The sequence below is a fragment of the Falco biarmicus genome, chromosome 10 (genome assembly GCF_023638135.1).
Source record: "Falco biarmicus isolate bFalBia1 chromosome 10, bFalBia1.pri, whole genome shotgun sequence".
In the NCBI taxonomy this organism is placed as follows: Eukaryota; Metazoa; Chordata; class Aves; order Falconiformes; family Falconidae; genus Falco; species Falco biarmicus.
Window position 1 is genome coordinate 25,581,598 of NC_079297.1, and position 15,594 is coordinate 25,597,191.

General features: G+C 40.5%; 1 protein-coding gene across 2 annotated transcripts in view; it reads left to right on the top strand.

The window, feature by feature from the left end:
- The window catches only part of ELP4 (elongator acetyltransferase complex subunit 4), a 149,967-nt gene extending 135,127 nt beyond the window's left edge, over window positions 1-14,840 (top strand). Inside the window, exon 10 of one of the 2 annotated variants that reach the window (XM_056355089.1) lies at window positions 14,267-14,840. In XM_056355089.1, the coding sequence (XP_056211064.1) occupies window positions 14,267-14,398 (132 nt within the window). In that variant the 3' untranslated portion in view covers window positions 14,399-14,840. The other variant, XM_056355088.1, reaches the window with a different exon arrangement.
- Window positions 14,841-15,594: the final 754 nt, after the last annotated feature.

A 15,594-nucleotide genomic window follows, 5' to 3' on the forward strand; every position in this document is an offset into this window, starting at 1 on the left:
ATTTCATATTCTTCCACTGCATATTCTGAAGTGAAAACCTCTTTGTTTTCTATGTCTCTTGTCAAAAATACGAAGCTTTAATATGTCAGTGCCGACTATTCAAATGGAAAGAACCATTTAGATTATTTTTTTTCTTTAAGAACCTCATCTTTTTCCAGTGCTGTAGCTGTTCCCTCTGGCAAGTTCCAGCTACATTCAAAATATTCAAATAAGATTGTCTGATAAGGTTGCCTGGTCTCTTAGGATTTTACTTATTTATAGGAAGAAATGTTTAAATGGTATTTAAAAGAAATAATTATGCAGGGAGTACAAAATATATTTCTTACCAGCATTTCTTCCCTCCCTCCAACCTGTTTTCATGCTATGGGTCAGGACTTAACAGCTCTCAAGAGCGTGTGCTGAATAGCAGCAGGCTTCTAAATCTCAAATCAAGTGCTCTTCAAAGCACCTTACTTCTCTTGAGATAAAAACTTGAGGCAGGTTTTTCTGTCTGGCCTATTCATCAAGTAGAGTCTACTGAATTGTTGACATTTCTAAACACTAAAGGGATTTTAAAGATCTTATTGCTCTAAAGACACTTACTTGTAGTATGGAATAAAGAAGCAAAATGAAAAAATACTGACACATGAAAAGTACAAAACACAAAAAAGTACAAAACAGCAGAAAGCAAATAACTATAATTTGACATATAGTTTCTGTACAAAACACATTTTTGATGTAGAAATGTGCTCAAATGTTCAGACCTCCCCCAAACTTCAAGATAAATTGTAGTTTATTTAAATCTCAATTAGTCACAAAACTCTTGCATTTAATGTGATACCAGTTTCTGTCAATCATATGTAATATATTTGTTTCAGTTTACACTGAGTCTTAGAAAGAGTCATTTAAAAAGGAATTAGCGTGACCTGTCTTTTAATGTTTCCCCAGCAAGTTCTTACCCTGTGCTTAAACTTCGTCTAAAGCATTGGTTTGCCAAAGGGTAGCCAACATGACCACTGGATCACCAGTGCAGTTTTTATATTTTTTGTGTAAGCAATATCAATCACTGAGTTAACGTATGCCATAGAACGTTTTCATACCAAAACAGGTTGATCCAATATTCCAGATATTAAATCACACTTCAGTGGTTTCTGAAGTCTAAGGTTATTTGGTAGCATTAGCACAAGGCTTTGTTAGCTGGAGTTTTAAAACTGTAACCTTCAGGAGTCATGAGGATTAGTTTTGAAAATAAGAGATATTAAAATACACATTATATAATGTCTGCATCCTTACCTGGAAGTTACAGGAACTGAACATACTTCCTACATCAGTGCCAGTTTTTAGGGTGAGAAGGCAATGATAGCAGAAATACTTTTTTTTTTCTCTTCTGGCCTGGTTTTTGCCATAGCATGGAGCATCTGACAGTGGCATTTGCCATTGCAGAGCTGAAGTTTCTAGCTTGTGAAAAGCTGCAAACATAAAACAAACTGGTTGTCATTTTAGGAGCCTTGATTTGTAAATGTGCAGGAATTTGTAAACCAGCAATAAATTTATCTATCTAAATGATACTTTCTTTTAAAGCAGAGATTAGTAAGAATACTTTGCACTTACATAGCACTTTTTCATTTCTCTAGCACTGTTTTAAAGTGGTGGAATATTTTGTGTTTCTCTACACATCATAATCCTGCAAGGCAGACTTAGAAAATACCTGTAGCAAAGAAGAACTTGTCCATGCATGAAAAGCAAAATAATGAAGGGGGAAAAGAAAAGGAAAAAAAAAAAAAGGAGGAAAAGCTCCAGAAAATTAGTCTGCTTCAAAAAGCTATTAAATTGTTCCTACCCCTGAAGCTTTACAAACGTGCTAATTGTTGTGTTCTGGTCATGTAATATGTTTCTGCATGAAGTTAAGGCGCTTTCCTGTTGCCGAAGCCCTTGTGCTGTCAGGGGGAGGGACTGGCGGGCCATGTAACACGGGGTAATGAATCTTCCCTTTGGGCAGCGCGTGCTTCAGGTCTGAACGCCCAGAAATGCTTCACAGATGTGCTGGGCTGCCTAGCAATGGAAATTTTCTAATTCTAGCTGACCTAAAAAAGTAAATAGACTACTGAGCATAGAGCTACTCCCAGTATAAAACAACAATACCCCCCCAGCTAGGATTTCCATTTTGCCCCCTATGCACTCGTCCTTCATAACCAGCAACTTGCCAAACCTGTGACACTGGTCTCTTGAAACAGAGGCATTCAGGGACATATTGTATGGGTGGTTTGCATTGTGTAGTCCAATGTAAAACAATACAGCTCACACTGTCTCAGCACTTTCTAGAGCAATACTGCATGCCTTGGAGAGATTCTGTAGGTAAACACATTGGCCATTATCAATAACCCAGATGCAGTGATAAGTAATGTGTGCATTTGCATGTATACTTACATGTTGCATTTGCATTTGTACACACAACTCCTGCAACTGATGTACAGGAGGAAATCAGCATTGTCAATGCATGCAAAATTGAAAAAACACTGAGGCAGCCCACAGCTGGGCTGGTCCAGAGTCTCAGTGCAGCTCCTATTTTCTCCTGTTCTTAGGAAAGCACTTCATTAAACTCTAAATTTCATAGGCTCTATAAAGACTAGATACTTGAAATCAGTGGAAGTTTCCAGGCAATGTGTATTTTAGCAATAGCTGACAGAAGTATTCAATCCAGAAGTCTGCTTAGGTTTTTTGTTGTCTTTCTTTTTTGAGTTGGCAAATCAGGCATTGAAAGCACTTGTAACAGAGTTACCTGTCTTGGAGCATGTATAAGAACATACCTTTCTGTGCAGTGTTGAAATCTATCTGGACAATTTTATCAAAAGGCAGAACACATTTTATCAGTTATTTGTGTTGTTGCACCTCCTCGGATAAAATGGTGGGTTTTGAATGGGTGTATTAATGAAGTGAATGTCACATTTCTGAAATGTGATAAACTATTTAAACTGAGACAGTAGCCAAATAGATTATAGTGCACTTTTAACAGATAGCTTTGGATGCAAACTCAAATATTTGGTTAGTTTTCCAACTTTGCTGAAATTATAGAGGGTAACAGTAACAATGTGGTATATCGGATCTCCTAGAACAGATGCTTTTGTTTCTGAATGCTATTTCACCCTCCTCCTTACTTATATAGCTTTTGCTTGTACAGACAATGTCCTGAACACTTCTCAAGCTTCCCAGTAGAGAGACCCGAGTTGTTGTAGAGCAGCGCAGGCATCACCAGCAACCCCGGAATGTTTCCAGTGAACTGTCTGTGGTTTCATATGAAATCCATACTTTGTGGCATGTTGCAATGGCACCCCAAGAAAGAGGAGATACAGTGGAGCCACTGACTCAATGAGAATCTTCAGACAGTTTCAGGACTGAATTCCTCTCCTTGGTCTTTTACACTCCAAGTTGAGAATTTTGGTTAAGCTAATCAGCCCAGGTTTCCTGAATAATCAGCAGAGATGGGCAAGCACTTGCAAGGGTGATTCATCTCATCCTAAGTATATAATATAGGTTAAACCGAGTGGCTGACTTGTAGACAGCTGCAATTAGGTTGAATGAATCTGACAGGGAAAAGAATGTGACATTAACATTAGCATCCATCCGGGCTATCCTGAGAGCCCTAGAATTACTCAGACTTGCATCACAGGTCCCACACTCCTCTGATATAAGCTCAGAGAGGAGAAATTCAGCAAAAAGACCAGGAGAAAAGCTCATCTGCTTGCTTTGGACGTAGGTGATACCATCAGCATTTCCCTTCAGCATTTAGACAGTGTGCTCCAATCTCAACTATAGCATGCCTAGATAATATATCTCCTCCTGCCCTCCATCTTTCCCTTTCTTCACTCCATCTTGTCTTCAGCCCTTTGTCACTTAATTTCTTCCCCTCTGGCTGTTCTCTTTCACTCACCTTTCTATGCAATACTTCTTTCAGTTAGAAGGAAAATAAAAAAAAGCTTTGGCATTAATACAGTGTTTATATATCACAGTATTTTCCCTTCTGTCTAGATATTTTATCTTTCACTTCTTCCTTTTTACCCACTTTGCATATTCAGCCTGTAAACTCTTCAGGACAGAGACGATCTTTTCAATATATGCTTGGTAAGAGCTGGGTCAGTAAGTATTACAATAGTACTTAGTACAGTTCTGGTCGTAAGATTACCATGTATTTCTCTGAATTTTGGATCAGACAAGCAGTTGAACAGCTGTAGTCCTTGGATAGCCTACAACCATCACTGATTAATCCCACCCCGTTTTTAACACAGGGAGCTTCTTCATGATGCAGAGACTACGGTTATACCATGAAGCGGGTCTGGGATTTGTACTTGATTTAGAGCACTCCATGGTGCCAAACACCCAGCATTCTCAAGTGTCAGAGAAAGTAAATCTTCCTGATATTTTTATCTTTCCCTTGCCTCCCTTCACATGTAGCAAATCATCCTTAGCACATCTTGGAGTTTTTCTTTGGAATGAAAGAGTTTGTTCAGGCAATTGTCTGTACTTTCCTTTCCTGCCACGGAAAAGTAGTGACTAGTGCTGCACATACGAAAACCCACCCGTCTCTACTCACATGTTACTGGAAATAAGCAATCGGTACCGCTATCTCTGAAAGATTTTCCCTTTGCAACAGCTATTGTTTAATAAACCGAGTTTTAAGTTCAGGAATTCAGGTTTTAAGCACTTTGCATAGTTTTCTGGTCAGAGAACAGAAACAGTACCATGTGGCACATCCAAACGAATAAGCACAGTTTGAACTGAATCCTCCTGGATATAATCATACCACTTCTGTAAAGCAGATACACTGGAAAGCTGCACTGAAGAGGCACATGCAAAGATTCAGCATTCTGAGACATAAACCAGCTTTTATAAAGTCTGTCACAAAAGGAAGGGGGTTTCTGAAGGGTTCTTAATTTTCCCAGGTGTCTTTTGAAGTCACTGTTTAAATAATCTCTTTGTGGTGTTGGAAACCCACAACAAAACATCACTGTCCTGTAAATGAGGTGAAGTGAGAATTACCCTGGGTTTATTTTACATTCTGCAAGTGATGGAAAATAAGAGTTTTAGGATTGTGTTCAAGTATTTTAAGTATTATTAGCTATATAGAAAAAATTATTTTCATATTAGCAATGTGTCCTTTAGGAGACAGGGATATGTAGGTAGAAGTATATTTATCAGCTATTCTTAGTGGAAGACTTCTCCTAACACCTGATGTTAACAATAATTAATTTTGACGGCTCAGATTGTGCTTCAACTTAAAGAACTAGGAAATGCATATGGTAGATGTGCTTATTATAACATGGGTTGATATAGTTGTGATTACTTATAAGTCAATCACAGTTACCTGAAAAGTAGAAAATTTTAGAATGCTCTTTTTAAAAGTCAAGTCTTTTGTCTTTATAATCAGTTTAGAAAATTTCTGCATTGCTGGGATCTAAAAATGGCAATGTAGCATCTGTGAATATAGCAGAACAAGAGAAAACTGAATTCATGTCCATTATACAGAAAAATAGTTACCAACTGGTTTGTCTCCTGAATTTATTAAAACACTGAGAAAACTGCAATGTGAATGTAAGAGATGCATAGTAAACGAGTTTTAAAATATTTTGCCTAAGACCTAAGTGCAGTTATGGGAGGATAGTTTGGCACCATTCTCTCCGTTAGATAAATATTGTAGATTGTGAGACACACCATTCTCTCCACAAGATCAATATTACAGCTTGCAAGACACCATCACTATTTGTGAACCAAATTTCAGGACTGTCACGTGATTTCAGCCTGACACAGGTCCAGGCTGGTTGGAATGACTTTTCTAGTCCTTGCTGTGAAAGCTTATAATGTCTTCTCTGGTAAAGGGCTTACTGTTTTGTCATTGATAAGTGAACTTACATTAACTCAAATGTTTTTTGTAGCATTAATAGGAATTGTATATCTTTTCATAGTAATATTGTCAGATCTGTATGTGAGTTGTTACAGAGTTGTGTCAGCTTAAGTGATACATCAGTACACTACGTATCAGACTTTATACCTGCACATCTTTGTGTTTATTAAGCCCAAAGGCAGTGATTTGTTTTTGCCAAGAAGACCGGTTAGTTACTATGCTTGGTGATGAACTGTTAAAAAAGCAGTAAAGTTGTTGACTGGCAAGGCTAAGATGCTTCTGAAATGAGTATCTCTTAAGGAGTTTGTAACCATTTGGCAGCTATTTCAGCCAGAAATGCAAGGTGTGTCCTGTCAGGGAAAGCTGTTTGTTTGGGACCTCTTTCACCATGTAAAAAACATATTACAGTGGCCTTGAAGCTGTTGCTCAGGGCACCGCAGGGGATCCGTGCCACATGTCACCATTGCATTGAAGGTACACCCGATGTCCCTGGCGGGCTCAGCCACTGCTATTAAATCCTTCCCCTTCCCAAATAGCAAGAGCAGAGCAGGTCCAGAGAAGGCAACCAGGGTCACCACCAGTCCTGGTGACTGCCAGACAGACCCACAGTTGTGCGGTAAGCCCACTGTCAAGCTGAGAGGTCAGGGCAGCAGGTCAGGATCGTACCCGGAGCAGCAGGCTCCATGTTGGGGCCCTGGAAAAGCGATAACACAGGAAAATGGCCATGGCCCGAGCAGAGTGCAGCTCCCCACCAAAGCGGGGAGCCCCTGGTGGGGCTGTGCGGGCTGCTTCTGGCACAGCTCCTTCTGCCCCAGCAGCCCAGTCTGGGGGAGCACAGCTGCACAGTACCAGCTGGCCGCCGGCACTGCCAGCTCAGGCCTCCCGGCTGGGACAACCATCTTCACGGCAAGAAGAGCCAGCCCAGCGCCTGGGGAGGGATTTGGCATCCCTCTGCTGGCTCCCTCTTCTCTTAAGATGTAGGTTGCTTGTTTTCTTTTCCAACGGCCTCCAGGTCCTGTTCCCCAGCCTGCCTGTGAGATCTTAATAATGAATAAGAAATCGATTTCCAGTCAGCTAACAGTGACAATCACTTGACAGTTTTGATAACTTTCAAGCAAGTAACAGGGTTCTCCACTCTAAGGGGAGGTTTTATAAAGCTGCATTGCTAACCTCCTGCCAATTTCTCCTTAAAACCCACCTTTTCCATGATACCTACAAAAATGCTGAAGCCTTTTCCTAGGTATTATGATAATAGAAATAATTACTAGTAATTATAAATGAAGTAATAAGATATCAAAGGGAAAACATAATGCAAGGGCTGCACTGTGGACATCATAAGCAGAAGAGGAAACAGTAACAGGAACTCGGCCTTTGTACCATGGACTGTTCCTGTCCTCTCTTGTGTGGCCTTTAAGGAATGGGGAGAGTTCTGCTTCAAAGAGAAATAAGTAGGATATAAAACTCCCCAGCTAGAAGTCTGCATCTTTCTTTTTCCCAGCATTCCTAAAATTCTTCTCCCCACCCCCCTCTTCCCCTAAACCAAATCCCTTCGGCTTTGGTGACTTCAGTTTTCATGGAGTTGTAGCAAATGGAACTAGAAGGGATCTAGAGAGGTCATTAACCCATCTCTCTGCCCCAAGGCAGAACTGCAGCCATAGTAGACTAATAAGCAATTTTTTTGGTCAAAGATCCAAATAAATGGAATTTTAAAGATATTTTTTGTAAAGCTTAACTTCGGGAAGTCTGGGCTCAGTTGTTGAAAGCTTCAGTAGAACTGTTAGCAGAGTCACAAGGTTAAATTCAGTGGGATTACTTTAATATATATCGAATTAAAAATAAACTACCACCACTTTTTTAATGAGATTCAATGATTTTGCATCACTCTTTTTATTATGTATTTGTTTGCTAATGTATTACATTTATAATAGCTACCAAAGTAAAGATTTTGGAGTAATATGAGGAAGAATTACTTTGGGTTTAGATTTTTGCCAGTATATGTATACCTGCTTATCATATTCATGCTAAACACGTTTATACTTTTTATTGCTTAAAGCATTTTATAGAATATGTGATTTTAGTAGCCCTCAAGTAATTTTATGAAATTTTTCTGTATCTTGAGTGTCTTCTACCCTCAATTATTTCTGCGTATTTTAGCTAGTGTAAAAAACAGTCTGTGCAGGCATACATTTCCTCAAACCTGAAAAGTAATTTTATGAACTGATTGTTGTTTATACCATGTAGGCATAATACTGGATTTCACTAGTTGTCTCCACAGTGCAGTGCAAGTAGATTCCTTCAGAAGTATGTGTAGCTTATGTGTATCATTGTATAGTAATCAGTTCTTTAACATTATCTCTAGTAGCTAGCTCTTTGTTTAACCTGTCTTTGGTTGCTTAGGTTCAGTCACATGGTTTTTCTTTTATTTTCAACCTCTTTTATAGTCAGTTAAAGCCTGCATACTGTTTCTGTGCATCTTGTCACTGAGGTATAATCAATATCTGGAGAGGTTGTTAGGAAAACTGCTGGTCAATCCTCTTAATACTGAAGAGAAAAAAAGTCTTACAATGGAAAGTCTGCTTTTTATAATAAATCCGTAAAACAATCCCTTTGATAAAATAAGCTACACTGGCAGAAGCACCTGCTAGTATTTTTGTCTACTAGGGATTTTGTTGATTTAAAAAAATAAATTACACCCTAACCAAATGTACCAGCCAACTGGAAGTTCCTCGAATAGCCTGGATCTTTTTACATCCCAGTCTCACAAAGCAGACCAGTGTCAGAAAACCGTCAGGGCTCTTATTTGGTCCTCAGTGCTGGGACTGGACTAGCTGATAGCTGGGTGTCCCTTCTGGCCTGTAGGTTTACATATTCTTGTCTTCCACTTTTTTTTTCCCCATTGAGAATAAATAAGGTAATTGGAAGTTTTCTTCAGGCAGAGGGAATGAGCAGAGGCAAAGTACGTAATAAGTTTTGTCTGAACTGTTTTCCTTTTGTAACACATGCCCTAAAGCTGTGTGCTTAGCTGGGTTCAGTGTAATTGTTCCTATTGCCACAAAGCCTTCAGGACCTGCCTGACACGGAGCGGACAGGAAGCACCAGCACTCGCATCGTGCCCTTTCCTAGCCAGGCCTGGCACTGTAATAGCCTGCTCCCATCGCCAGGTATTTCTTAATCAAGTGAATGAAGCTTAGAGTCCAGTTCTGAAGATCCCAAGTTTAAACCTTTCTAACAGCCCGCATGCGTGAAAATCGTGTGTGACCATGTAATTAAACACACTATGATAATGCAGATACACAGTCAACTTTGCACAAAGGAAGTTTACTCCAGCACTCTCTAGTTTTTACACTGACAAACTTTACATTTCTTTGAAATTTCTTATCACAAGGAGGTGATTATAGGATCCTGTTTTCACTTGCATATTTACTTTTGGCAGACTATGACCATTTTGCCTTAAAATATTGTTGTCCTGCCAGCTTACTGTAGGCTGCAGTAGTTTTGTTTATCCACACACTGAAATATTTTAGCGAAAGACTTCAATTATCTAAAAGTACAAATGAAAATACGCAATTTTATGTCTAGCATTTATGCCAGGGACGTCGTTTTGATGTCCTGCAAAAATCCACCTCTTTGGCCAAGGCACACGCAGTGCTGCTGTCACAGTTTAACCCTGGCCGGCAGCTCAGCCCCACACAGCTGCTCGCTCCCCCCCCGCCAGTGGGATGGGGGAGAGAATCAGAAGGGCAAAAGTGAGAAAACCCGTGGGTTGAGATAAAGACAGTTTAATGGGCAAAGCAAAAGCCGCACATGGAAGCGAAGCAAAGCGAGGAATCCCTTCCCCCCTCCCCAGGGGCAGGCAGGTGCCCAGCCACCCCCAGGACAGCAGGGCTCCGTCACGCATAGCGGTGACTTGGGAGGACAAACGCCGTCACTCCCAACGTCCCCCCCGTCCTTCTTCTCCCCCAGCTTTCCATGCCGAGCGTGACGCCGCATGGGATGGGATGTCCCTTTGGTCCGTGGGGCTCGGCTGTCCCGGCTGTGTCCCCTGCCAGCCCCTGGTGCCCCCCAGCCTGCTGGCTGGCGGGTGAGGAGCAGGAAAGCCCTCGGCGCTGGGCAAGCGCTGCCCGGCGTGAGCTAAAGCATCCCTGGCCACCAGCGCTGTTTGCAGCACAGATCCCAAACACGGCCCCGCACCAGCGACCGCGAAGGGAATTAACGCTGTCCCAGCCAAAACCAGCACAACCATGTATTCAGCTTGCCCCCTTTCCAGGGATGTACCTGCTTCCCGGACCAGGAGGCGAGCCGCTGCCTGTGCCCGCACTCTGGGCCCAGTGCCGAGGGACAGGGACAGGAAGGGGGGACGGAAGGCAGTGCCAGCAGGAGAAAGAAGGACAGATCAAGAACAACAGGTGGGAAGAGGAGGAGGACAACATATAGAGGATGAGGAAGACAAAGGGCTGAGGCAAGAAAGGGTGGCCTGGCGCTCAATTTGGATGTAGGCATTAGGGACGGGAGCAGAGGATGGAATATGGGCAGAAACAGGTGAGAGAAACCCAGGACTGGCAGAAGCAGGAATGAAGAGCTTGGAAGCAGAAAGCTGAGAGTGACTGGAGCAGAGGCTATGGAGAGCAGATAACCGGAGAAGGAGTGCTTTTGTCCTGAAGACCAGTTGCAGGATGGGAGGCCTGTGCAATGAGGACTGGGATTGCTGACATGAGCAAATTCAGCCTCATTCTTTCAAACTGATAAGAGAAAGAGAGATTGAAAGGGGTGGAGGTCACAGCCTCAGAAATAGCAGAGAAGGCTGTCCACCAGAAAACATTTTGTCCTAAACTGGGACTTTAAATGGGATTGTTTCTCTGTGGTCAGCAAATATCTGTGAAAATGTCTGATCGTTTTGTAATGCTGGTGTTCAAAAAGGATCACAGCCTATTCATGCTATCACTTACTGCCTTAGTTCAAGTGACCGCAATGTCCCTATTGGTGCCAAAAATAAAGGCCTGTTGTTTAACCTGTGGGTGCCTGTATAATGCCACGCAATGCATTTCCAGTGTGTTCGTGGTTTAAAATTTAGAATATTTTTGTAATGGTCTTAAAATATTTAGTAGGGTTAATATTTGCAGCCCTGTTTTTATTTTTAAGCTGTGAAAAGAAAACGTAAGGAATTATATTTTGAAATGCCTATTCAGGCTTTATTCAGAGGTAGCGTGTGTGTGTGCGTGTGTGTGTTCTGTGATTTAGATCTTAGTAGCAGGATAATATTCAGCAGTTTTCAGAGGACCCTGGTGTTTTTATTGTTCAGAATACATCTGACCTGAGGATGAATGTGGAATATGCAGAGAAATATGTTCTCTGGAGAACCAGCAATATGTTGTGATGTTTGAAAATCTGCGTTGTGGAGAGGGCAAGGATTGCAGGAGGGATGGTCTCGTTATTAAGACAATTGAAGGATACTGTGGAAGGTCTGATGTGTCTCTGCCTATACCGCTGAGCTTCTGTGTGGTCATGTCGCTTCAGCCCAGTATTTTTATTTCTGTACTCTTATTTTCTGAGTGCCTGACTTGGAGTTCTTGAAGAAATACTAAGCACTCACAGCTGCAAATGAAGTTAGCATTTGATCATGTGAAATGCTGTGCAGTGCTAAACAATCTGGGAAAGCAAGTCCTAAATGCCTCATATTGTGTTTCTGAAATTAGTAGATACCTTTTGCCGTGTGTTTTATGTGCTTCAATTCCCTGTCCCTAAAATGGAGGTAACTTCACTGCCTTATCTCACAAGAGTGTTAGGAAAATAACACGGTATTTGCGAAGCATTTAAGTGCTGTGTACTGACATGTGTTATTGAAAAGCCATTCTGTCTTCAGAACAAGGTTTGAATAGTGTACAATAAATAAGTCAGAAAAGTTCAGACTAAACAGCGACAAGAAAACAAAATACTGAATAGCCAGTCACTAAATGAGCAGTGTACATCCTCTTCACAGACTAAGGTGGGAGAAGAGGAGTATATGTGTGTGTCATGAAACACCGTATCATAACAAATACATCTGTAAAAGCCTCATCCAGTCCCACCATCCAATCTGAGGATCTTTAATTTCTACTTCTCCTGTCTGAATCTTTGCAAATTTATAAATATCCTTCTATTTTCTATTTATAATATATATCAATGAACAAACATAGCAGTAACTAAGAGGCTGTGTAAATAGCAAGATTTTTTTTCTTTTGACCCCCCTTTAAGTCCAGGCCAGTGTGGCAGAGTTTACAGTTGTTCCCTAACTGTGGTATTAGTTAGTCCCTGCATAAGATGAGTTTGCTGAGTCTTTCTTTTTGCTCTTTGTCACCGTGCTTTGAATCCGTTTGGCAGACTTGGCAAGAGGGTCGCTAGTTGCAGGAGGAAGAGAGCGGGACCGCATTTCCCCTAGAGGAAGGCACCGTTCCCTGGTGAGGGCGGAGAGATGCTAACAGTGAGTGGGAGAAGGCTGGATGAGTCCACTTGTCTGTCTGCCTCCCACATACCAGATACCCTGCACCCTGCTAGCAGGGTACTACGCACTTTTTTGGAACGAAAATGTTGCTGAAAGATCTGCCAAGTCATCATCTGCACTTCACAGCTTTTCCTTGCCCTTCATTTTCCAGTGGTTACAGCCCCCCTCGTACCATCCAAGTTGTACATTGGCTCTTTGCTAGCAAACATTGTTCTCAGCAGACAAACAAGGTAGGCACGTGCCCTAGTTTATATCATGTCAATGCAGAAATGAGGCGTCATGGACCACTGTTCACATCCACATGCTTAGCCTTCTTAGGAATAAGGGAGGAACTGTAAGTTACAGCACAGATTCTGATGTAAGAGTGAAATGTGAGAGCATCATCATTACTAAATGGTGTGTAACGTGGGTGGGTTTTGATACATAAATGGTGCTTCATAGGCAAAAAGTGCTACAAATAAGTACACGCATTTCTCCTGTTTCCACACTGAGGTATGTCATCTCAGCCTGGGTACAGGCTTTCCTACTCTATGTGTGTTACTTTACACATTTCCTTCCCTTGGAGAAGACAACAACCCAGCACACTTCTGGTAGGAAGCACTTTGGACCACCTCTCAAGTGATACTAAGTGCACAATCTCAAAGCCAGCAATGAACTGAACAGTCAGCCCACTGTAAATACAGATATTTCTTATGCTTTTTAATTGAATTCTTATCCTATGAAAGTTGCAAAGGTATTGAATAAAAGGCAGCAGTATTTATGTGTTGTGATAAAAGCAAAAACATAGGAAAAAGCAGAATATAAGGGTAAGTCCACACCACCTCTGAAAATAGTTTTGCAGCCATTACTGTTACCCTGTTCCCTTCAGAAGCACATGCATTTTAAGAGAAGAGCCACACAGTTTAGCCTTTGCCTACTAAATCTTTCAAGAAATACGCTCCTTCCATGATACCAGTTTCATAAATTATTGCACTGAGCAGAAGATGCTCAACTGTCTCATCTGACCAGCTTTCAGTACCTCGCTGTGTTCAAAAGTGAGCCAGTAATTAACCAAGTAAAGCCTCAGTTTTACATTCGTTTTCACCTTGCTTTACGAAAGCTAAATGGTAATGTCATGTCTTTTGTACATCTCCAGCGTAAAAGGTCCTCAGAGGGAGAGTTGAAATATTTTTGTCGTAGCTGAAAAATAAACTCTATTATGCAAGGACTGTGTGCTTGTGGACAACCGTGTAACCTGTGTCTCAGTCTCCTCATCTGTAAACTGGATGTAATGTTCCTAAAACTCACGAGGGGTGGCAAGGTTTAGTTAGCATATATGATTGCCTTATACAAATGCAACTACTATCACTGCGTGTTGTTATTAACTATCAGTAGAATATGAAGAAGAAAAATTGAGCAGAGTAATGCTGCAACCAGGGAGAGCCCACTCCATCTTTTGATCATCACATTTATTTTCAGACTCTGCCACAAAGTATGTGTGTTTGAAATAAACCTATACTGACGTTGTAATGCCATGGAAATCAAAGGATTTGATTTAGGGGCTGACATACAGGCAAAACACTTGTTTTTAAAGGAGAAATGCCCATAGATGTAATTAAATACCTTGTGCAAATTTGGATTTTGTTTAGAAAATTTTCATAAGGAAAAAATCTATTCCAATTTACAGAATCTATTGAAAATATACAAAACTGTTTCCAGGTCAGCCTAAAAGAGTGTCTGGGAAGTGTTTTATTTGTCAGTAAATAAAGTCACTGATCAGTCAGGAAAAAGATGGCATTTGGAAACATGCTATGGAAAATAAATTCTCCTGCAATTATTCTTTCTTTTTCTCCCTGTTTTTTTCCCCTCTCCCTTTCTTCTCTCTCTCTCTCCATCTCTGTCTCCCTCTCCCTCCTGAAAATCTCCTGCCACAGCGACTGCATTTGCCTCCAGACTTGTCAGACACAGTGAGCCACGCAAGCAAACAGGATCTGGCAGAATCCGCCAAACTGCTGAGCTCAGGATGTGGTGCTATGGCCATCGGCAAGAAGCACCTGGACTTCTAGTGATTTCTACTTAGCAGTTTCACTCAGATTTATATGACACACTAATTATGAGTGTTAATTACTTATATAAATATTTTTCTTAATGATTTGACCCAGCAGTCTTTAAAATACATGTTATCATATGGTGCCTTCTTTTTGTTTTGTTTTGGTTTTGTTCTGGTTTCTTTCTATTAATTTGGGGCTTGTTTGAATTTTGCTTTTTGTTAAAGCTTCTGTTATGTTGGGTCCTGCCATTGTTCTGCTTGACTGGAAACATACAGGATTTTGTTCCTTTCCTTAAAATATGAAAATTACTCTTTCATTTCTAGATGGTTTTTTTTTACAGTAAACAAAAAGGGATATTTTTCCCAATGGAATTTTTATATACTTACATTTAATATTTTGTATGAATAGTAAGTCAAGTTGGATGGTTTATTGAAATAAAGGAATGAAACTAAGCAAATCATTGTCACGTGTTATTCCAAAAGCCAACTAGACAGTTACGGTTTTAAAAACATTATTTGTCGTAATAGAAATACCATTCTTAAATCTGAGCAAATATTTATATTGGTTTATTAAATATGTAATAATACACTTTAAATATATAAGAGAGTTTTTATTCTAATATGCCAGTAATTAATGGTTGTTTTTTACATCAGAATATATTATAGATAATTGCCTTATGGCTTCCTACATACATTAAAATGCACTTGGATGGAGTTTACTAACCATAGAGAAAAGAACTGATTTCCTTATGTAGTTCAAAACAGTAATCCTAAACAATTGAAGTCAGCACTATGAAATTATGTCAACAGATATAATTCTAGATTGAAATTCAAACCGACAGCTACATTAATGCTAGAAAACCAGAAGAGTGCATTTGAGCTCGGGGAAGAGTATCACAGCATGCTGGTCTAAAACAGGGCAGAATATACAAGTAATTCAGGCTTCTGTAGCCTCAGATACACAATTTGTGAACTTCCAGCTATTTTGTATGTAACTGTGTGTATATCTCGTCAAACAAAAGAACAGTAAAACAAAGCTGACCTGTAAATTAAAGTGGTTTGCATTCTTTCTTCTGAGGCTGCCTTCCATTTTGAAAGGTAATATCTTCTTCTCCGCAGAACTTCCAAGCCACCCAGCTGTAAGATTGCATTACAGTTTCAAAATTTAGTCTTTATAATAGTGTATTACATGGCTGGAGTGAAACTGACTCT